The 24895-nt window shown below is 46.8% G+C and overlaps 1 protein-coding gene across 2 annotated transcripts in view; it reads right to left on the reverse strand.

Moving 5' to 3' along the window:
- Nucleotides 1–20527: 20527 nt before the first annotated feature.
- LOC106575145 (thyrotropin receptor) overlaps nt 20528–24895 on the reverse strand; it is a 36824-nt gene continuing 32456 nt past the window's right edge. The window contains exons 10-11 of one of the 2 annotated variants that reach the window (XM_045723680.2): nt 21756–23049; nt 21006–21256 (exon numbers count right to left, since the gene is read on the reverse strand). In XM_045723680.2, coding sequence (XP_045579636.1) covers nt 21116–21256; nt 21756–23049 — 1435 coding nt within the window. In that variant the 3' untranslated portion in view covers nt 21006–21115. Of the gene's footprint in view, nt 23050–24895 lie in introns of both variants that reach the window. The other variant, XM_082955792.1, reaches the window with a different exon arrangement.

Consider the following 24895-nt stretch of genomic DNA (forward strand, 5'->3'; position numbering starts at 1 on the left):
GGAACAGGACATGGAGGGGGGGGGGGGGGGGGGGGGGTCTATATCAACCAGCCCAGAGGAACAGGACATGGAGGGGGGGTCTATATCAACCAGCCCAGAGGAGCAGGGCATGGGGGGGGGGGGTCTATATCAACCAGCCCAGAGGAACAGGACATGGAGGGGGGGGTCTATATCAACCAGCCCAGAGGAGCAGGGCATGGGGGGGGGGGGGTCTATATCAACCAGCCCAGAGGAACAGGACATGGAGGGGGGGTCTATATCAACCAGCCCAGAGGAACAGGACATGGAGGGGGGGGGGGGGTCTATATCAACCAGCCCAGAGGAACAGGACATGGAGGGGGGGGGGGGGGGGGTCTATATCAACCAGCCTAGAGGACCAGGACATGGAGGGGGGGGGGGTCTATATCAACCAGCCTAGAGGAACAGGACATGGAGGGGGGGGGGGCCTATATCAACCAGCCCAGAGGAACAGGACATGGAGGGGGGGGGGGGGGGGGTCTATATCAACCAGCCTAGAGGAACAGGACATGGAGGGGGGGGGGGGGTTCTATATCAACCAGCCCAGAGGAACAGGACATGGAGGGGGGGGGGGGGGGGTCTATATCAACCAGCCTAGAGGACCAGGACATGGAGGGGGGGGGGGTCTATATCAACCAGCCCAGAGGAACAGGACATGGAGGGGGGGGGGTCTATATCAACCAGCCTAGAGGACCAGGACATGGAGGGGGGGGGGGTCTATATCAACCAGCCTATAGGAACAGGACATGGAGGGGGGGTCTATATCAACCAGCCCAGAGGAACAGGACATGGAGGGGGGGTCTATATCAACCAGCCCAGAGGAACAGGACATGGAGGGGGGGTCTATATCAACCAGCCCAGAGGAACAGGACATGGAGGGGGGGTGCTATATCAACCAGCCCAGAGGACCAGGACATGGAGGGGGGGGGGGGGTCTATATCAACCAGCCTAGAGGACCAGGACATGGAGGGGGGGGGGGGTCTATATCAACCAGCCTAGAGGAACAGGACATGGAGGGGGGGGGGGGTCTATATCAACCAGCCCAGAGGAACAGGACATGGAGGGGGGGTCTATATCAACCAGCCTAGAGGAACAGGACATGGAGGGGGGGTCTATATCAACCAGCCCAGAGGAACAGGACATGGAGGGGGGGGGGGGGGTCTATATCAACCAGCCTAGAGGACCAGGACATGGAGGGGGGGGGGTCTATATCAACCAGCCCAGAGGAACAGGACATGGAGGGGGGGGGGGTCTATATCAACCAGCCTAGAGGACCAGGACATGGAGGGGGGGGGGGTCTATATCAACCAGCCTAGAGGAACAGGACATGGAGGGGGGGTCTATATCAACCAGCCCAGAGGAACAGGACATGGAGGGGGGGTCTATATCAACCAGCCCAGAGGAACAGGACATGGAGGGGGGGTCTATATCAACCAGCCCAGAGGAACAGGACATGGAGGGGGGGTGTATATCAACCAGCCCAGAGGACCAGGACATGGAGGGGGGGGGGGGTCTATATCAACCAGCCTAGAGGACCAGGACATGGAGGGGGGGGGGGTCTATATCAACCAGCCTAGAGGAACAGGACATGGAGGGGGGGGGGGGTCTATATCAACCAGCCCAGAGGAACAGGACATGGAGGGGGGGGTCTATATCAACCAGCCCAGAGGAACAGGACATGGAGGGGGGGTCTATATCAACCAGCCCAGAGGAACAGGACATGGAGGGGGGTGGGGGGGGTCTATATCAACCAGCCCAGAGGACCAGGACATGGAGGGGGGGGGGGTCTATATCAACCAGCCCAGAGGAGCAGGACATGGAGGGGGGGGGGGGGTCTATATCAACCAGCCTAGAGGCACAGGACATGGAGGGGGGGGGGGGTCTATATCAACCAGCCCAGAGGAACAGGACATGGAGGGGGGGGGGGGGGGGTCTATATCAACCAGCCTAGAGGAACAGGACATGGAGGGGGGGGGGGTCTATATCAACCAGCCCAGAGGAACAGGACATGGAGGGGGGGTCTATATCAACCAGCCCAGAGGAACAGGACATGGAGGGGGGGGTCTATATCAACCAGCCCAGAGGAACAGGACATGGAGGGGGGGGTCTATATCAACCAGCCCAGAGGGCCAGGACATGGAGGGGGGGGGGGGTCTATATCAACCAGCCTAGAGGAACAGGACATGGAGGGGGGGGGGGTCTATATCAACCAGCCCAGAGGAACAGGACATGGAGGGGGGGTCTATATCAACCAGCCCAGAGGAACAGGACATGGAGGGGGGGTCTATATCAACCAGCCTAGAGGAACAGGACATGGAGGGGGGGGTCTATATCAACCAGCCCAGAGGAACAGGACATGGAGGGGGGGGGGGGGGGTCTATATCAACCAGCCTAGAGGACCAGGACATGGAGGGGGGGGGGGTCTATATCAACCAGCCCAGAGGAACAGGACATGGAGGGGGGGGGGGTCTATATCAACCAGCCCAGAGGACCAGGACATGGAGGGGGGGGGGGTCTATATCAACCAGCCTAGAGGAACAGGACATGGAGGGGGGGGTCTATATCAACCAGCCCAGAGGAACAGGACATGGAGGGGGGGGGTCTATATCAACCAGCCCAGAGGAACAGGACATGGAGGGGGGGGTCTATATCAACCAGCCCAGAGGAACAGGACATGGAGGGGGGGTGTATATCAACCAGCCCAGAGGACCAGGACATGGAGGGGGGGGGGGTCTATATCAACCAGCCTAGAGGACCAGGACATGGAGGGGGGGGGGGTCTATATCAACCAGCCTAGAGGAACAGGACATGGAGGGGGGGGGGGTCTATATCAACCAGCCCAGAGGACCAGGACATGGAGGGGGGGGGGTCTATATCAACCAGCCCAGAGGAACAGGACATGGAGGGGGGGTCTATATCAACCAGCCCAGAGGAACAGGACATGGAGGGGGGGTCTATATCAACCAGCCCAGAGGAACAGGACATGGAGGGGGGGGGGGGGTGGTCTATATCAACCAGCCCAGAGGACCAGGACATGGAGGGGGGGGGGTCTATATCAACCAGCCCAGAGGACCAGGGCATGGAGGGGGGGGGGGGTCTATATCAACCAGCCTAGAGGACCAGGACATGGAGGGGGGGGGGGGTCTATATCAACCAGCCTAGAGGAACAGGACATGGAGGGGGGGGGGGGTCTATATCAACCAGCCCAGAGGAACAGGACATGGAGGGGGGGGTCTATATCAACCAGCCCAGAGGAACAGGACATGGAGGGGGGGTCTATATCAACCAGCCTAGAGGACCAGGACATGGAGGGGGGGTCTATATCAACCAGCCCAGAGGAACAGGACATGGAGGGGGGGGGGGGGGGTCTATATCAACCAGCCTAGAGGACCAGGACATGGAGGGGGGGGGTCTATATCAACCAGCCCAGAGGAGCAGGGCATGGAGGGGGGGGGGGGTCTATATCAACCAGCCTAGAGGACACAGGACATGGAGGGGGGGGGGGTCTATATCAACCAGCCCAGAGGACAGGACATGGAGGGGGGGGGGGGGGTCTATATCAACCAGCCTAGAGGAACAGGACATGGAGGGGGGGGGGGCCTATATCAACCAGCCCAGAGGAACAGGACATGGAGGGGGGGTCTATATCAACCAGCCCAGAGGAACAGGACATGGAGGGGGGGTCTATATCAACCAGCCCAGAGGAACAGGACATGGAGGGGGGGGTGCTATATCAACCAGCCCAGAGGACCAGGACATGGAGGGGGGGGGGGGGTCTATATCAACCAGCCTAGAGGACCAGGACATGGAGGGGGGGGGGGTCTATATCAACCAGCCTAGAGGAACAGGACATGGAGGGGGGGGGGGGTCTATATCAACCAGCCCAGAGGAACAGGACATGGAGGGGGGGGGTCTATATCAACCAGCCCAGAGGAACAGGACATGGAGGGGGGGTCTATATCAACCAGCCCAGAGGAACAGGACATGGAGGGGGGGTCTATATCAACCAGCCCAGAGGAACAGGACATGGAGGGGGGGGGGGGGGGGGGTCTATATCAACCAGCCCAGAGGACCAGGACATGGAGGGGGGGGGGGTCTATATCAACCAGCCCAGAGGAACAGGACATGGAGGGGGGGGGTCTATATCAACCAGCCCAGAGGAACAGGACATGGAGGGGGGGGGGTCTATATCAACCAGCCCAGAGGAACAGGACATGGAGGGGGGGGGGGGGTCTATATCAACCAGCCCAGAGGAACAGGACATGGAGGGGGGGGGGTCTATATCAACCAGCCCAGAGGAACAGGACATGGAGGGGGGGGGGGGGTCTATATCAACCAGCCCAGAGGTACAGGACATGGAGGGGGGGGGGGGTCTATATCAACCAGCCCAGAGGAACAGGACATGGAGGGGGGGTCTATATCAACCAGCCCAGAGGAACAGGACATGGAGGGGGGAGGGGGGGGTCTATATCAACCAGCCTAGAGGACCAGGACATGGAGGGGGGGGGGTCTATATCAACCAGCCCAGAGGAGCAGGGCATGGAGGGGGGGGGGGGGTCTATATCAACCAGCCTAGAGGAACAGGACATGGAGGGGGGGTCTATATCAACCAGCCCAGAGGTACAGGACATGGAGGGGGGGGGGGGTCTATATCAACCAGCCTAGAGGACCAGGACATGGAGAGGGGGGGGTCTATATCAACCAGCCCAGAGGAGCAGGGCATGGAGGGGGGGGGGGGGGTCTATATCAACCAGCCTAGAGGAACAGGACATGGAGGGGGGGGGGGCCTATATCAACCAGCCCAGAGGAACAGGACATGGAGGGGGGGGTCTATATCAACCAGCCTAGAGGACCAGGACATGGAGGGGGGGGGGGTCTATATCAACCAGCCTAGAGGAACAGGACATGGAGGGGGGGGGGCCTATATCAACCAGCCCAGAGGAACAGGACATGGAGGGGGGGTCTATATCAACCAGCCCAGAGGAACAGGACATGGAGGGGGGGTCTATATCAACCAGCCTAGAGGACCAGGACATGGAGGGGGGGGGGGGGTCTATATCAACCAGCCTAGAGGACCAGGACATGGAGGGGGGGGGGGGTCTATATCAACCAGCCTAGAGGAACAGGACATGGAGGGGGGGGGCCTATATCAACCAGCCCAGAGGAACAGGACATGGAGGGGGTGGGTCTATATCAACCAGCCTAGAGGAACAGGACATGGAGGGGGGGGGGGGGTCTATATCAACCAGCCTAGAGGAACAGGACATGGAGGGGGGGGGGGGGTCTATATCAACCAGCCTAGAGGAACAGGACATGGAGGGGGGGGGTCTATATCAACCAGCCCAGAGGAACAGGACATGGAGGGGGGGGGGGGTCTGTATCAACCAGCCTAGAGGAACAGGACATGGAGGGGGGGGGGGGGGGGTCTATATCAACCAGCCCAGAGGAACAGGACATGGAGGGGGGGTCTATATCAACCAGCCCAGATGAACAGGACATGGAAGGGGGGGGGGGGGGGGGGTCTATATCAACCAGCCTAGAGGACCAGGACATGGAGGGGGGGGGGGGGGTCTATATCAACCAGCCTAGAGGAACAGGACATGGAGAGGGGGGGGGGTGCCTATATCAACCAGCCCAGAGGAACAGGACATGGTGGGGGGTCTATATCAACCAGCCCAGAGGAGCAGGGCATGGAGGGGGGGGGGGGGGTCTATATCAACCAGCCTAGAGGAACAGGACATGGAGAGGGGGGGGGGCCTATATCAACCAGCCCAGAGGAACAGGACATGGAGGGGGGGTCTATATCAACCAGCCCAGAGGAACAGGACATGGAGGGGGGGGGGGGGGGTCTATATCAACCAGCCCAGAGGAACAGGACATGGAGGGGGGGGGGGGGGGGGGGTCTATATCAACCAGCCTAGAGGACCAGGACATGGAGGGGGGGGGGGTCTATATCAACCAGCCCAGAGGAACAGGACATGGAGGGGGGGGTCTATATCAACCAGCCCAGAGGAACAGGACATGGAGGGGGGGTCTATATCAACCAGCCCAGAGGAACAGGACATGGAGGGGGGGTCTATATCAACCAGCCCAGAGGAACAGGACATGGAGGGGGGGGGGGGGGGGTCTATATCAACCAGCCTAGAGGACCAAGACATGGAGGGGGGGTCTATATCAACCAGCCCAGAGGAACAGGACATGGAGGGGGGGTCTATATCAACCAGCCCAGAGGAACAGGACATGGAGGGGGGGGGGGGGGTCTATATCAACCAGCCTAGAGGACCAGGACATGGAGGGGGGGGGGGGGGGGGGGTCTATATCAACCAGCCCAGAGGAGCAGGGCATGGAGGGGGGGGGGGTCTATATCAACCAGCCTAGAGGACCAGGACATGGAGGGGGGGGGGGTCTATATCAACCAGCCTAGAGGACCAGGACATGGAGGGGGGGGGGGGTCTATATCAACCAGCCTAGAGGAACAGGACATGGAGGGGGGGGGGATCTATATCAACCAGCTGTGAGGAGCAGAATGAAAGTTACCTGACAAGTAGCATCATGCTTTGTGACATTATGTTTGCTAGCTATCCCCAGTTAGATAATTAGATAATGCGTTTCATTCTCCCTGTGCACTCATCTGTTTCGGTAGTTGGCTGCTCCTTCTAAATGGCATATTCTAATCTGTTCAAAACTGTGGCAGCATGTGCAGCAGTGGTCATTCGTTTTTTTACATGCAAAAGTGAAATAGGTGGATTTACATAGCCATGGGAAGATGTGTGGGAACCTGCGCTACAGACGGCTATATCGGTCAGCTAATACAGGACTAGTGAAGGCCCAGTGCACTACTTTTGTGAATGTATTAAACATATTGTTAAGTTGCGCCAATTCGAATCTGGTATCAGAACAAAATAGTCAGCACATAGTAACTACTGCTTTCTTTGTACTTTAATTAATGCAAACACTTGAATGGTAAATGTGTGGCTCGAATATACGGGATCCCTATAACACCACGCAGGGCAGACAGAGAACTAGTAATGACATCACAAGTTCTTCCTTAAATACTGGACAGACTTAGTTTCCTCTCCATGAGGGCCTGTCATAGTAGAGGCTAGAATATGGTTTAGACTTATTCCAGCCTTTCGTTGGAGTGCAGGTTGGTCCCAACCTCTAGACGCACTCCTGTTTCCTGGCGTAGCTGTTGTCTCTGGCGGATGTCTCATCTTGTGACTGCACAATGCACAGTTCTCTAAAACCCTTACACCCCCCTGCATATACCTTTCACCCATATCCTGTTATTGCTATTATTCTACAGACAATCCTGTTTCTACAGCATCAGCATTCTTTCCACATGACCCACCATCACATGAGCCACTTCCTCTATCGTATAGCAGTACTCAATTATCTATAGTTTATATACTCATTATTATAGCATCTGTGTTATATTATATATGTTATGCAAACAAATTGTTATATTATATAGGATATGAACTCAAATAGTTGGTCAAACCCTAACAATATTGTTTATTAATTTTTTTATTCAGATTTTTCAGGGGGTGCTGCAGCACCCTCAGGACCGCTACTTCCTGAAGCTATGTTGTCTCTCCTGTCCCCCCAGGCCTACCTGACCATGCTGTCCCTCCTGTCCCCCCAGGCCTGTCTGACCATGCTGTCTCTCATGCATGACTCATTCATGTTGATTAAGACAAAAATAAAAATGCGTCACTAAATCGTCCCGTCGGATTGAAGGTTCAGTATTGTCTCAATTAATAGTTTGGCGTTCGACTCGCCATGTGCAGCATGTATGCACAGTTACAAGCCTGCTAGTTAGTGGCAGGTGGACGAGCAATATCCACCGTCATAGTACGGATGAAGACTGAGCTGGAATGTGAAGCTAACTGAAGCTGGTTAAAGTTAGAAAACCCTGAGTAGATGTAGCTTGCTTCGTAGAATACCACTCTGGGCTTTGAGATTATTGAAGTAAGTGCCCTTAGTAGAACAGTCACTACAGTCTGAGCCATAGAGTGGATTTCATGCACTGTATGGCTCATGATAGCTAACGTGCTTCTACAGTATGTGTTTGCTTCAGTGATCATATGCCATCCACACAATTCTCAATAGATTTAAAAGGGGCTGATATTAGTTTGCATAATAGAGCTTTGAGGATCTTTTATCAAAGTGTTATATTGAAGAGCCCAGGCGGGGCTCCTTTCATGCAGAGTAGACCTTGAAACCTCAGGGGCGGAAATCCCGGGGGGGACGGGGGGGACACGACCCCCCCATCCTGGGAAAAATATGATTTGTCCCCCCCAATATATCACTGAAACATAACTATGTAATTTAAATAATATTAATAATACGCAATGAAAGCAATTGTGCTGATTATAGACACTTAATAGCGCGTTTTTAAGTTTCAAAAGATTGCGACCCCCCACCCTTTGCCTCACAATGGTTTGATCCACTGCCAGTTCCTTAGTTGGCAAGGTAACAGAGGGGTTGTATCTACAGTCTGAAAGGCACTCAATGAACGTAACTGACGTGAGGTTAATCTAGTCAATCGCGCACACACACTAGCTGAATATGCAGAGCTAGCGCGCAAATATTAACTATTAACCCCTGTGCGGCCTCCGTCCCATACGGGACGGACATCCAGCGAAAAATCCTATCACCATTAGCATAACAAAATTAAATATTTTTTTTTTTCAATTTATTTTTCAAATTATAGCGTTTTATAGATACACCTCTCCTGAATCGAACCACGTTGTCCGATTTCAAAAAGGCTTTACAGCAAAAGCAAAACATTAGATTATGTTAGAGGAGTATATCGTAAAAGTAGCCACATAGCCATTTTCCGACCAACCACATGCATCACAAATAACCAAAAAACAGCTAAATGCAGCACTAACCTTTGACAATCTTCATCAGATGACACACCTAGGACATCATGTTACACAATACATGCATTCTTTTGTTCGATAAAGTTCATATTTATATATAAAAACAGCATTTTACATCGGTGCGTAACGTTGACTAACTATTTTCCCTCAAATGCATCCGATGAAACAGCGCTACAATTTACTAAATTACTATTCGAAAACATTTTTAAAATGTAATATTGTCATTCTAAGATTTATAGATGAATATCTCTTGAAAGCACCTGTAATGCCAGATTTAAAAATAACTTTACTGGGTAATCACACTTTGCGATAAAAGGGGATGCGATACTCAGAACAATAGGCTAGCAATAGCAATAGGCTAGCCATCTTGGAACATTCGCATATGAAATCTAGTCATGTATACTATTGTCAATAATCCCTTACCTTTGATTATCTTCATCCTTAGGCACTTCCAGAAATCCCAGGTCCACAACAAATGTATTTTCGTTCGAAAAAGTTCAGCCTTTATGTTCCATTAGCTTGTTGTTGTTAGCGCGTTCTGAAGGCTGCACCAAAAGTTCCGACGTGCGCGGGGCTACTCTTTCAACAAAATGCATTTTTTTCTTATTTACGTTCGTTCAAACATGTCAAACGTTGTATAACATAAATCTTTAGGGCGTTTTTCAACCAGAGCTCCAATAAGATTCGAGGAGGACGATTGCATTGTGTTTCAAAACGTTTCGAAAGGGGAGGGTAACCAGGGGCGCCGGCGTCATAATGGTGATGACCCTCTCCGTGTGACCACGTTCCACAACGTGTCATTCTGTCAGTTTTCACAGTAGGAGACTCAAATCACTTTGTAAAGACTGGGGACATCTAGTGGAAGCAATAGGAGGTGCTCAATGAACCATAGCTCACGGTGTGATTAATAGGCAACGTGATGAAGTTGAGTTCGCAATTCAGAATTCCACTTCCTGTTTCGATCTGTCTCGGGGTTTTGACTGCCATATGAGTTCTGTTATACTCACAGACACCATTCAAACAGTTTTAGAAACTTTATGGTGTTTTCTATCGACAAGTATTAATTATATGCATATCCTAGCCTCTGAGTTTGAGTAGTAGGCCGTTTAAAATGGGCACTAATTTTTTTGAAAATGCGCTGTGGCGCCCCCTATCCTAGGCGACCGTCAAGAGGTTAAGCTAGCTAGTACCTATTCCATTTATGTGGCATCGTCAAAGATGGAATCTTTGCTATCGTCAATTTATTCCAAGATCAGCATGCAGATGATGTAAGTTAGTGCTTCAAAGTCCCTGTGATAAGGTTGGCGATAAACTGAAGTCCAAACTGAACAGAACTACACTCTCTTCTACCATTGTCTTAAATATATTTCATGGTCTCGTTGCAAAAGCTAAATTGTCGCAAGGGAACTTTTATTTATTTATTTTATTTCACCTTTATTTAACCCGGGTAGCAAAGATTATAGCAAACACAACTGAAACTGAATTGGTGCTCGCTAGCTTTGCAAATTCAGCTATTGTTGGAAGCCAGCCAATATGAAGGTGCCCCCCCTTCTCTACATGCAGATGAGCTTCCCTGAGACTGTTTCTGACAGTTCGTGCAGAAATTCTTTGGTTGTGCAAACACACAGTTTCATCAGCTGTCTGGGTGGCTGGTCTCAGACAATCCTGCAGATGTGGAGGTCCTGGGCTGGCATGGTTACATGATCTGCGGATGTGAGGCCGGTTGGACGTACTGAAAAATTCACTAAAACGATGATGGAGGTGGCTTGTGGTACAGAAATTAACATTAAATTATCTGATAACAGCTCTGGTGGACATTCCTGTAGTCATCATTCCAATTGGAACGCTCCCTCAACTTGAGACATCTGTAGCATTGTGTTGTGTGACAAAACTGCACATTTTAGTGTCTTTTTATTGTCTCCAGCACAAGGTGCACCTGAGTAATGATCATGCTGTTTAATCAGCTTCTTGATATGCCACACCTGTCAGGTGGATGGATTATCTTGGCAAATGAGAAATGCTCACTAACAGGGATGTAAATAAATGTGTGCACAACATTTGAGGGAAAAGCTTTTTGTGCTAATGGAAAATATATGCAATCTTTAATTTCAGCTCTTGAAACATGGGACCAACACTTTACATGTTGCGTCTATATTTTTGTTTAGTGTAGCTTTAAAAATGATAAATTCTCTCAGCCTCATTGCAAAATGTGTAGCATAAGATGAGCTATAAAACTGCTATCCTTTAAACTACAACTAGTTTGATGGTTGTAGCCATAAATTGTCCCATTAACAATCACCCACATTAGAAAACCTATTTCATTTCTAACTTCACATTTTTCTAGTATAGGCTACTTCTCATAATGAACAATATAAGCAAAATGCCTGTGATAAGTGATTGGTATGGTCTTGATAATTTTCGGTTTATTGTCCCAGCTTTACGCTGCAGACAGAGTTGTAATACGTTGATTAGAACATCGTTTTTCTTTTGGCTATACTTGGTAATATAATGAAAATTGCAGAATTTTTTTGTATTAATTCATCTCTTTTTAGGGATCATGCTTTGTAAAGTTTATTTTTTGTTTTACATGTACAATGTGCATCCATACTACTAATATTGACTCATTGACTCATTGTGAACGAGATACTGTATGAACAACAATTGAAATACTGTATATGCTGCACTGGACATTGTCTATAGGTCTACACAGAGATGTGAACTGTTTTCACCTGCTGTTAGCTGGTTACTACTGTAGGTTACTTTCATCTTTCAGATGGTACATTGTGTGCAAAAAAGTGTTCTGTGTGCCCTAGTTTAAGCATCTCGAAACATCTCTTGCAGAGGGAATTTGGTTCTCAACAGCGCAATAAATCAAACTCAACAAATGTATCGATAAGGGGGATTGTTGCTGTTTAGGTTGGCACAATGTGTTCTTGTTACAATAAAACATGAGTTATTATATACTGTAAATAGCTTTTCTACTAGGATAGTTTTTTTCTAAAAAAGGTTTTGTTTATAACTGTATGAGACAATTCATTACATTTTGTACCTATAAAATAGAGTAAGTCCTGAGTGGAATGTTAGAAAATAGAATGTCTGTCTTAACGGTCTCTGAGACAGTAAAAATAAAGATCTTATTTTTGGGTAAATACAGATCTGGATGGAAATGAGTCCAGAGAATGACGTACAATAGAGCATTTTTAATTCTTATATTTCGACTTTTTCCACTCTTTTGAGACCTCAAAGATCGATTTTCTAACAAAAGCCTGTTGTATAAGCCAAGTACATTTCAATGGTTTTACAAAAACGTCAACTTCAAAGTAAATGAATCAACCACAATAACTGATGCAGTCTGGCAATTCTATGGAATTTCTGTTCTTCATGACAACTTCCTTATAGGTACTGTAATTGATTGTGCTCTGATTTTGTGTACTTGTACCCTGAATAGATGTATTCAGGGACATGGGATCAGTCTGTCATGGTAACAAGGTTTTGTGTTTTGTAATTTGCAACTGTTTATATTAGTAGTTGCAACCTGTACATTTTATTTGTTTATTCAACATTTATTTTGACAGGGAATTAATACTGAGACTAGTATCTCTTTTATAGAAGATAAATAAATACATCAAACATATACAAAATTACAAAATATATGAAGAAAAACAGACACATTTATCAACATAGAGGTCTCTGATCACTTCTCTGAACTGACCGAGGGGGGACAGAACATCTCATTTCAGAGAAATCTGTAAATTGTTCCAATAATAATCCCCCCCATGTGTAACCGATGTGAAATGGCTAGTTAGTTAGCGGTGGTGCGCGCTAATAGCATTTCAATCAGTGACGTCACTCGCTCTGAGACTTGAAGTAGGGTTTCCCCTTGCGTTGCAAGGGCTGCGGCTTTTGTGGCGCGATGGGTAACGATGCTTCGGTGGGTGTCAGTTGTTGATGTGTGCAAGGGTCCCTGGTTCGAGCCCAGGTTGGGGCGAAGAGAGGGACGGAACCTACACTGTTACATTGGTTGCTGCGGAAAAGGAGGAGGTCAAAGGGGGGGTGAGTGTAACCGATGTGAAATGGCTAGTTAGTAGCGCTAATAGCATTTCAATCAGTGATGTCACTCGCTCTGAGACTTGAAGTAGGGTTTCCCCTTGCGTTGCAAGGGGTCGCGGCTTTTGTGGCGCGATGGGTAACGATGCTTCGGTGGGTGTCAGTTGTTGATGTGTGCAAGGGTCCCTGGTTCGAGCCCGGGTTGGGGCGAAGAGAGGGACGGAACCTACACTGTTACACATGCAACACAATGAAGATATAATCTGTTCCTCTCCACAGACCCAACTGGAGAACTCAAGACCGCTAAAGAGGTACAGCATATTTGATGAACGTGTTGATACTTCAAACTGAAAAAAACAACTAAATATATATTTTTATTTTTAGTATTGCTTTTTCAGATTTTTGAACTCTCCACCAGTTGTTTTGGAAGAGTGGGTGCTCTGTATTAATATACAGTGTTATCTGAAATTATTGACAACTATTGACACCCTTAATAAAGATGAGCAATAATACTGATCTATATTGTTTGTTCAAATGCATGGGGGAAATTATATTTTTTTATACTAATATAATTGCTTCAGATAAAGAGAAGTTGTTTCACAAGTAATACATTTTTGCTCAAAAAGGTAGAGGTCAAAATGATTGACAACCCTAAATATTCTTATAAATACAATAGTCAAAAGTTTATTTGATCCCATATTCCTAGCACGCAATGACTACATCCAACTTGCGACTACAAACTTTTTGAATGCATACAGTTCGTTCTGGTTGTCTCAGATAGTTTTGTGCCCAATAGGAATGCATGGTAAAGGTATTGTGTCATTTTGGAGTCACTTTTATTGTAAATAAGTATATAATGGTTCTAAATACTACATTAATTTGGATGCTACTATGATTACTGATAATCCAGAATAATGATGAATAATGATGCGTGATAAAGTTAGAGGGTCAAAGATCATACACCCATGACATGCTAACCTCCTGTTATTGGAAAGGGCGAGAGGTTAGCATGTTGTTACGAGATGTCGCCAAGCCAATAGATGGCGCTGCTGTTATGTGTATCTGTCTGTCGTAGACAGGGGATAATAACAAACATAGAATGCCAAACGACTTAACCTGTCATTACTGTGGTTCAGTACATGCCAAAGTCAAATGCCCAGCATACGGTGTCACCTGTAAAGCATGTGGCAAATGAAACCATTTTGCCAGAGTTTGTAAACAAGCACAACACAAACCTCAACTCAATCTATTAGAGCAGGTATTCCCAGACTGGGGGGGTACGCGCAATGCTGTCGGGGGTACGCCAAATAAAAATGTGATTCACATTCCCCAAAAAATCTTCACATTTTCAAACAGTCCATTTATATATTTTCCAAAGGGGCTGTACATTTTGGTGAGGTTTTTTTCTCGCCTGAGTAGCCTCGTTTCACTGCCAAAAATAAAATGTAACCATCTAGTGTTCAGTGAAATAACAACACAATGTCAAATACAGGTAGCCTAGTCAAATAATTAACATCCAATCACATTAACCGTTACTCTCTCGTGGGAAACATTTAGAAACGAAACATGACAATTTGAAAAATAAGGATTTTTTTTTAGCGAGAATAAAGAAGACTTTTGAGAAGTAAGACATGTATAAAAGCAACAGATACCATTAATAGGAAGGGGCTAGAAGCGTCTTATATGATGAGCTACCGAGTGGCTAGGACAGACAAGCCCCATACTATTGTAGAGGACTTAATTCTTCCTGCTGCCGCGGATATGGCTGAGACAATTCTGGGGGAAATGGCCCCAAAAACTATACAGACAATGCCTTCATCAAACAACAGTGTTTCACGACACATCAGTGACATGGCAGGAGATGTTTTGAAACAATTACTGCTTCGCATACAAGCCAGTGAATTATATGTTACAGCTGGATGAGTCAACAGACATGGCGGGCCTGGCACAGCTCCTGGTATATGTTTGTTACGTTTGTGGGGGGTCAATTAAGGAATACATCTGCAAACCACTGGAAACCAGGACAACAGGAGAGGATATTTTTTAAGTACTGGACAGCTTTGTGACATCAAATGGATCTTGGTGGTCAAGCTGTGTTGGCATCTGTACTGATCGCGCAAAAGCCATGACAGGGAGACATAGTGGAGTGGTAACGCGCGTGCAAGCAGTTGCTCCCTACGCTACTTGGGTACACTGCAGCATCCTCTGAGAGGCTCTTGCTGCCAAGGGAATGCCTGACAGCTTGAAAGACTTTTTGGACACTACAGATACTCGTGTATTTCCTGCATTATGCAATGATATGGGCAGCGACCATGTAACATTTTTATTTATTTTTTATTTCACCATTATTTAACCAGGTAAGCTAGTTGAGAACAAGTTCTCATTTACAACTGCGACCTGGCCAAGATAAAGCAAAGTAGTTCGACAAATACAACAACACAGAGTTACACATGGAATAAACAAACATACAGTCAATAATACAGTAGAAAAAAGTCTATATACAGTGTGTGCAAATGAGGTAAGTTAAGGGAGGTAAGGCAATAAATAGGTCGTAGTGGCGAAGTAACTACAATATAGCAAATTAAACACTGGAGTGATAGATGTGCAGAAGATGAATGTACAAGTAGAGATACTGGGGTGCCAAGGAGCAAGATAAATAAATAAATACAGTATGGGGATGAGGTAGTTGGATGGGCTATTTACAGATGGGCTATGTACAGGTGTAGTGATCTGTGAGCTGCTCTGACAGCTGGTGATTAAAGCTAGTGAGGGAGATATGAGTCTCCAGCTTCACAGAAGTGTGCAGGTTATCAAGGGGCAAAGTATTGAAACGTTTCTTTTTAATTGAGAGACAAACTTAAAGTTTTCTTTACTGAACATAATTTTCACTTGTCTGACCACTTGCATGATGACGAGTTTCTAACACGACTGGCCTATCTGGGTGATGTTTTTTCTCGCCTGAATGATCGGTATCTAGGATTACAGGGACTCTCCGCAACTATATTCAATGTACAGGACAAAATTGAGGCTATGATTAAGAAGTTGGAGCTCTTTTTTTGTCTGCATAACAAGGACAACACACAGGTCTTTCCATCATTGTATGATTTTTTATGTGCAAATGAACTCAAGCTTACGGACAATGTCAAATGTGATATAGGAAAGAACCTGAGTGAGTTGGGTGCGCAATTATGCAGGTACTTTCCCGAAATGGAGGATACAAACAACTGGATTCATTATCCCTTTCATGACCTGCCTCCAGTCCACTTACTGATATCTGAACAAGAGAGCCTCATCAAAATTGCAACAAGCTGTTCTATGAAAATTGAATTTAATTAGAAGCCACTGCCAGACTCCTGGATAGGGCTGCACTCAGAGTTTCTTGCCTTAGCAAATCGCGCTGTTAAGACACTGATGCCCTTTGAGAGTGGATTCTTGGCCCTCACTAGCATGAAAACTAAATACAGGTACATACTGTGTGTGGAAAATGATTTAAGACTGAGACTCTCTCCAATACAACCCAACATTGCAGAGCTATGTACATCCTTTCAAGCACACCATTCTCATTAACCTGTGGTGAGTTATTCACAATGTTCGATGAACAAATAAGGTTTTATATGTAAGATGGCTAAATAAAGAGCAAAATTATTGATTATTATTATTTATGCTCTGATCCTGTCACTTCTCACGAGCCGGGTTGTGACAAAAACTCACACTCAAAAACTCACACAAACGTATCATATAGTGTGTGCGAGGCAGGCTTACAATGATGCCAAAAAACATCATTTGAGAGTGCGCTGACCCTGGTGCTAGAGGGGGTATGCAGCTGGAGGTTGAATGTTTGAAGGGGTACGGGACTATAAAAAGTTTGGGAACCACTGATGTAGAGGAAGATAATGAGTCAAATGACCAAACAACAGATGCAATAGAAGGTTGAACAATAATGTGTTACATCTCACAGGTTAATTCTGTGAGAGACCAGGCAAAACATTTTTTTTTTTAATTAACCTTAAGCTAGCTCCACTCAGTGATGAGCCATTGACATATGACCCCAGCCATAGAATGAAATGTCAACTAGACAGAGCATCAAAAGTGAATGCCATAAGCTATGGCAACCTACTGTACAGCGAGTCATGCAAGACGACTGTCACGGACGTCATAGGAACATTCGGACCAAAGTGCAGCGTGGAATCGGTTCGACATCTTTTAATTATAGGTGAACAGCACAAAAATCCAAACAAAACGTAACGTGACGCTACTGCAGTGCTCACAGGCACTCACACATAAACAAGATCCCACAAAACATAGTGGGGAAATGGTTGCCTAAATACGATCCCCAATCAGAGACAACGATAAACAGCTGCCTCTGATTGGGAACCATACCAGGCCAACATAGAAACAGAACGACTAGATAGAAACCCCCCCCCCCCCCCCCCCCCCCAGTCACACCCCGACCTAACCAAAATAGAGAATAAAAAGGCTCTCTATGGTCAGGGCGTGACCACGACAATCCAGTTCTCCAACCCAGCAAAGCTACACTCAAGCTATATGATGGCACACTGATAAAGCCAACAGGAGAATGCAATCTCAAATCAGATAATGATGGAAAAATGTTTCATATAAAATGTCAGGTTATGGAGACATCCCAGCTTCCTCTGCTGTCACCTGACACGTGTGAACAGCTCAGCCTACTACATGTGAACCACAGCCATGTGTTACATCACGTCGACACCCCAAGCACCACATCCACTGAGGTCATCATTTTGAGGCTGTAATCGAACCCAGAAATGGTGATGGTCCAGATACTCAACTAGTCTAAAGAAGGCCAGTTTTATTGCTTCTTTAATCAGGACAACAGTTTTCAGCTGTGCTAACATAATTGCAAAAGGGTTTTCTAATGATAAATTAGCCTTTTCAAATGATAAACTTGGATTAGCTAACACAACATGCCATTGGAACACAGGAGTGATGGTTGCTGATAATGAGCCTCTGTACGCCTATGTAGATATTCCATAAAAAAATCTGCTGTTTCCAGCTACAATAGTCATTTACAACATTAACAATGTCTACGCTGTATTTCTGATCAATTTTATTTTATTTTAATGGACAAACAAATGTGCTTTTCTTTCGAAAACAAGGACATTTCTAAGTGACCCCAAACTTTTGAACGGTAGTGCTACTCTGAGACACACCAGCACCAGGCAAATATCAGGCCGCCTGTGAGATACTCCAGAGACTTTTGTTTAATCTAAAAGATTCTATATATAAGAGGGTAGCCTACTTATTGACTTAAAAGTTGATGCTTATTGAAAGTACTTTAAATAAGAACACAGTTATATGTTTTTGTTACCAGTGTAATGTTTTCACTGGCAAGGGTCTAACCCCAGTTCTCCTGTTTATGAGTTTATGAGGAGTTATCTTCATTTGTTGTGTGAAGGAAGACGTTATGAGATGTTGCCAAGCCAATAGATGGCGCCGCTGATATGTGTATCTGAGTGTGATACCATATAGTACGAGTGAGCCAAGTTAGGCATTACTTACTATGCACTGAATGGAGATGTATGCATGCTACACAGTGATGTTAATCAACATTAACGCGCTCTTGTATAGAATAAAGACCATACAAAACACATGTCTTGGGGGGGTATGATTTTTGAACCTCACTTTCTCACCTTCACTTTCTCACCTGTGTTCATAAAGGGAAGGATTGGGAAATTTATTACGCACTTCTCAGTAGTTTGTATTGAGACTTACCTTATGAAAGTACATAACAGGATTTGCAGGCGTGGTTCCATTTTGCATGCCGAATAAATGGCATTCAACTGCTGAAAACCCTCCCACTTGCTGGCCAACAGATTTTCTCGTGGAGTTTTCATTCAGTAGGGATTTCAGTACATTTATTTTAAGCCATCCCTTTAAATACGGTATACATTTTAATTTGAATGTTGTCAACACACACAACATTTTTGGGGGGAGAATGGGTTCAAAAAATAGGGATCAATGAAAGAATGCCATCTATGCATATTTGTCTCTGTAGACACTGATTTTGTACATTATTTAGGGACATTTTAGGGTTAGGATAGTATGTATAATTCATGAAATAAAACTGGCTTTGAGATCATTTACGCAAGAAATATATTGATGAATAAAAAACACAGTGGTTTGATTCATCCTGAAAGTTATCATATTCAAATTCAATCCATATAATATTGGAAGGTGGATCAAAAATGTAAATTGGGGTTGAACAATAGTCCTATAAATCTACCCTAATTCTCACCAATCATGGAACTGTATGGCAACGTTCCAGTCGTTGTGAACCGTTAGCCAGGTTCCAGGTTTAACCTGCTATGTGGTGGTCTGAGTTCCATAATGATTCAAAATGGGCTACATGTCCTAAATTACTACACAACGTTAGCCTAATATAATCCACTAATGCTAGTGAGCCTCAGGAACAATGACACAGACGTGACAGAGGAAAGAAAGGTTAAAGGTATGATGCTAAAGGTACAAATTGAAGAAGACCTCTCCATCACGGTTGACAACTCCAGTGTCGCCCTCCCAGAGTGTAAAGAACCTTGGCGTGACCCTGGACAACACTGTGTCGTTCTCTGTAAAACATCAAAGCAGTGACTCACTCCTGCAGGTTCATGCTCTACAACATCCGTAGAGTACGACCCTACCTCACACAGGAAGCGGTGCAGGTCCTAATCCAGGCACCTGTCATCTCCCGTCTGGACTACTGCAACTCACTGTTGGCTGGGCTCCCTGCTTGTGCCATCAAACCCCTGGTTTTCAACTTTCTAAAGTTCTCTCATGTCACCCTGCTTCTCCGCACACTCCACTGGCTTCCAGTCGAAGCTCGTATCCACTACAAGACCTTCTGGCTCTGACTCTACTGATAGCTACATTATTGAGTAAAAATGTCATTTCTATGCCTGTGATATGTATGTGGTTGTCCCACCTAGCTATCTTAAGATGAATGCACTAACTGTAAGTCACTCTTGATAAGAGTGTCTGATAAATAATTAAAATGTAAATGTAAGTAAAGTGACCGTTACAAATGTATGTGGGTATTACTGAGGGTGGCTCCCGATAGTGGCCAATATTTAACATGACAAAAAAAGCCTGGGCATAGACTATAATTAAAACGTTTTGAAGCGGATACATCGACTCTGCAGGTTTAGCCCTACAGAAGCCTATAGCTTTGCTGTCAATTTCATCCATGTAAATTATGAGGGCACACAATTCAAATTCCACGTGGTACGAGAGCCCCCGTAAAGCCCCTGCAAAAATTCAATACCGAACACACTTAGTTAGACAGTCCGAGGATTCATGCTGGTTCTCTACTACACACCTCTAGTTGGTTCTCTACTACACACCTCTAGTTGGTTCTCTACTACACACCTCTAGTTGGTTCTCTACTACACACCTCTAGTTGGTTCTCTCCTACACACCTCTAGTTGGTTCTCTACTACACACCTCTAGTTGGTTCTCTGCAATGTTCCTCAAACAAGGTGAGTAGCACCTCTGCTTCAGTTTCATTCTTGTTAACTCAGAAATGCAATATACAACATGAATTTAAAAACATACACAATATTTAAATTAAAGGGGCATTTCCATTCCATGTCCAATTCCTCAATTTACAATTCCTGGTTGGTCATCATGACCATTCAAGCTTAGATCACGGATAAAGACTAAGGGCTCAATTCAATCCATATTGTGGAAGTATCGCGAAAGATACACATTAAAATTTAAAGGCAATGTACCCGCGTTCACAGAGACCGCATTCACTATAAATGCTGCATATGTCGGCTCATACAAAAATTACCTTTACATTTGAATGCAGACCGTCCGTGATACTTCCGCAATATGGATTGAATCCAGCCCTTAATTGGGACCTGAAACATGGTTTTGTCTGTCTGACAGGTACGGGAACCACCGTTCAACTGGAAAACCAACAAAATCCAGCCTCTCAGCTGTGGTTGTATTCCTCCCTGGTGCTTGGCATCATGTTGGGACCCTCCAGTTCGATGACCTGCTCCTTGGTGTCTTGACGGTTTCTGCCTCTTGTGGAGCTCCAGGATCTGGAGTATGTGGGCTCCAAGACGGGGGACCCCTTGGCGCCTCTTGCCCCCTGTGGGGCTGCCCACGTTGGACTGCGCTCCTCAGAAGAGCTGGGCCTGACGTTGACACAGCCCCAAGCGGCTCAGCAGAATCAAGACGTCCCCGTGGAAGGCTCGCGTCAGGATACCGTACAGGAAGGGGTTGGCACATGAGTTCAATGGGTAAAATAGCACCAGCAGCACCTGGAAGAGATAGACAGATAAAAAGATGAGTCAATAAATGAGGATGATGATGAGCAGATTTATTAAGTTGATGATGAAGATGAGAGGATTGATGATGATGATGATGATGATGAGAGAATGGATGGATGATGATGGATGACGCTGATGGTAAAGAGAGGATGGATGATGATGATGATAAGATGGATGGATGATGATAGGATGGATGGATGATGATAGGATGGATGGATGATGATAGGATGGATGGATGATGATAGGATAGATAATGATGAGAGGATGGATGGATGATGATAGGATGGATGGATGATGATAGGATGGATGGATGATGATAGGATGGATGATGATGAGAGGATGGATGGATGATGATAGGATAGATAATGATGAGAGGATGGATGGATGATGATAGGATGGATGATGATGAGAGGATGGATGGATGATGATAGGATGGATGGATGATGAGAGGATGAATAAATGGATTAAAAAAAGGAGTGATGTGGAGGACCTTGGAGTCGGTGACGGTGATGAGTGGGTGGTGCAGCGCAGCAGACAGGCCATAGAAGGAAATGGGTGCCAGACACAGGAAATTGGTGAAGATAAGCACGGCCATGCGTTTGGCCATGCTGGCGTCCCCTCGGCTCGACGGGTGCTGTGGGTTGTGCACCATGCAGTAGATGTGTACGTAGCACACGCTCACCAACAAGAATGCGAGCACGTTCAGCATTAGCAGGGTGACAACGTAGACCATGGCCGCGGTTGAGTCTGTGTCCATGGGCAAGCAAATGCTAACCCTCTGGTAGCTGCTAACACCAGCTAGCGGTAGCACAGCTAACACCAGGCACATCAGCCATCCGGCTAGCATTAGCACCACTATGTGGCGTAGTCGCACTTTCCTCTCGGGCCTCATGGCGAAGGTGATGGCGTGCCAGCGCTGGAGAGTAATGGCAGTCAGCGTGTAGACCGACAGCTCGCTGGCGAACACTGTGAACACCCCAGCCAGTTGGCATCCGGCACCAGTCTGCCAGTCGATGGCATAGTGGTGGTACTGGGAGCGCGTGTAGAGGTCCACAGACGCGATGAGCAAGAGGTACACGCCCATGAAGAGATCTGCCATGGCCAGGTTGCACAGGAGGAAGCGGGTGATGGTCAGTTTGTAGTGGCTGGTCAGCAGGATGAACAGGACCAAGAGGTTAGCCAGAACGGCAAGCAAACTAACCAGCCAAACAGACACCCGCAGGAAGCCCAGGCTCATCACGTCCTCACAGGGGTTGAAGGCATCGGGCAGAGGGGTGCAGGGGACACCCTGGTCTTCTCTGTCGTCATCGCACAGGGTGTAGTCAAAGCCTTCGTCTGGGCCCTCCGTAGGGAATACTATGTAGAAGCACTCACCGGAGGGGGGACAGCTGTAGTTATCGTAGTAGTATTGGTAGTCGTAGGGGAAGGGGCTGCTGCTGGTGGGATGATGGTGCTGGGGGTCTCGGGGGGAGAGGTTGCTGCTGGTGGGATGAAGGTGCTGGGGGTCTCGATGGGAGGGGCTGATTCTGGTGGAATGATGGTGCTGGGGGTCTCGGGGGGAGGGGCTGCTTCTGGTGGGATGGAGGTGCTGGGGGTCTCGGTGGGAGGGGCTGCTTCTGGTGGGATGGAGGTGCTGGGGGTCTCGGGGGGAGGGGTTGCTGCAGGTGGGATGAGGGTGCTGGGGGTGCTGCCCCTCGTAGGCCTCAGAGGGGGATCCAGAGGGCCTAGTTGATCGCTGTCGTCTTGTAGATCTGGTCAGGTTGCAAATGACGGACTCCACGTGTCTAGAAGATGAAATATCTACATGAGCATGGTCCCATACAATGAGGTTAATAAGTTAAATCAGTATAGAATCGTTCCACCTCAAAAAGCACAAGAAGGAAGTTTCCGACACCCATCAGATTTGTGGTGGAAGATTACAAAATTAGTCATGCTAACCCGTTTTTTACTACATAAAGAATTGTCTCTTGTTATACAATACCAGTCAAAAGTTTGGAGACGCCTACTCATTCAAGGGTTTTTCTTAATTTGTACTATTTTCTACATTGTAGAATTATAGTGAATACATCAAAACTATGAAATAAGGCATATGGAATCATGTAGTAACAAAAAAAGATGAAACAAATCAAAATATATTTTAGATTTTAGATTCTTCAAGGTAGCCACCCTTTGCCTTGATGACAGCTTTGCATACTTTTGGCATTCTCTCAACACGAGAGCCACCAAATCTGGCAGGAAATGAGCTGGCAACCAAAGGGATGCTGGTATCAAATCCTAGCTGTAATTGCTTACTGTTGTTCCCTTGAGCAAGGCATGTAACCCCCCCCACAACAAAGCTGCCTGAGTGTCCAGTGTGGCAGCCCCCTGCACCTCTCCAAAAACCAGTCTACAGTTGATGTCGGAAGTTTACATACACTTAGGTTGGAGTCAGTAAAACTCATTTTTCAACCACTCCACAAATTTCATGTTAACAAACTACAGTTTTGGCAAATTGGTTAGGACATCCAATTTGTGCATGACACAAGTCATTTTTCCAACAATTATTTAAAGACAGACTTTATCACTTATAATTCACTGTATCATAATTCCAGTGCGTCAGAAGTTTACATACACTAAGTTGACTGTGCCTTTAAACAGCTTGGAAAAATCAAGAAAATGATGTCATGGCTTTAGAAGCTTCTGATAGGCTAATTGACATAATTTGAATCAATTGGAGGTGTACCTGTGGACGTATTACCTTCAAACTCAGTGCCTCTTTGCTTGACATCGTGGGAAAATCTAAATAAACCAGCCAGGACCTCAGAAAGTCTGGTTCATCCTTGGGAGCAATTTCCAAATGCCTGAAGGTACCACGTTCATCTGTACAAACAATAGTACGCACGTATAAACACCATGGGACCACACAGCCGTCATACCGCTCAGGAAGGAGACGCGTTCTGTCTCCGAGAGATGAATGTATTTTGGTGCGAAAAGTGCAAATCAATACCAGAACAACAGCAAAGGACCTTGTGAAGATGCTGGAGAAAACAGATACAAAAGTATCTATATCCACAGTAAAACGAGTCCTATATCGACATAACCTGAAAGGCCGCTCAGCATGGAAGAAGCCACTGCTCCAAGACTACGGTTTGCAACTGCACATGGGGACAAAGATTGTACTTTTTGGAAAAATGTCCTCTGGTCTGATGAAACAGAAACAGAACTGATTGGCCATAATGATCATCGTTATGTTTGGAGGAAAAAGGGGGAGGCTTGCATGCCGAAGAACACCATCCCAACTCTGAAGCACAGGGTGGCAGCATCATGTTGTGGGGGTGCTTTGCTGCAGAAGGGACTGGTGCACTACACAAAATAGATGTCATCATGAGGACGGAAAATGATGTGGATATATTGAAGCAACATCTCAAGACATCAGTCAGGAAGTTTAAGCTTGGTCGCAAATGGGTCTTCCAAATGGACAATGACCACAAGCATACTTCAAAAGATGTGGCAAAATGGCTTAAGGACAACAATGTCAAGGTTTTGGAGTGGCCATCACAAAGCCCTGACCTCAATCCTATAGAAGATTGTGGGCAGAACTGAAAAAGCGTGTGCAAGCAAGGAGGCCTACAAACCTGACTCAGTTACACC

The sequence above is a fragment of the Salmo salar genome, chromosome 09 (genome assembly GCF_965601325.2).
Source record: "Salmo salar chromosome 09, fSalSal1, whole genome shotgun sequence".
Taxonomy (NCBI): domain Eukaryota; kingdom Metazoa; phylum Chordata; class Actinopteri; order Salmoniformes; family Salmonidae; genus Salmo; species Salmo salar.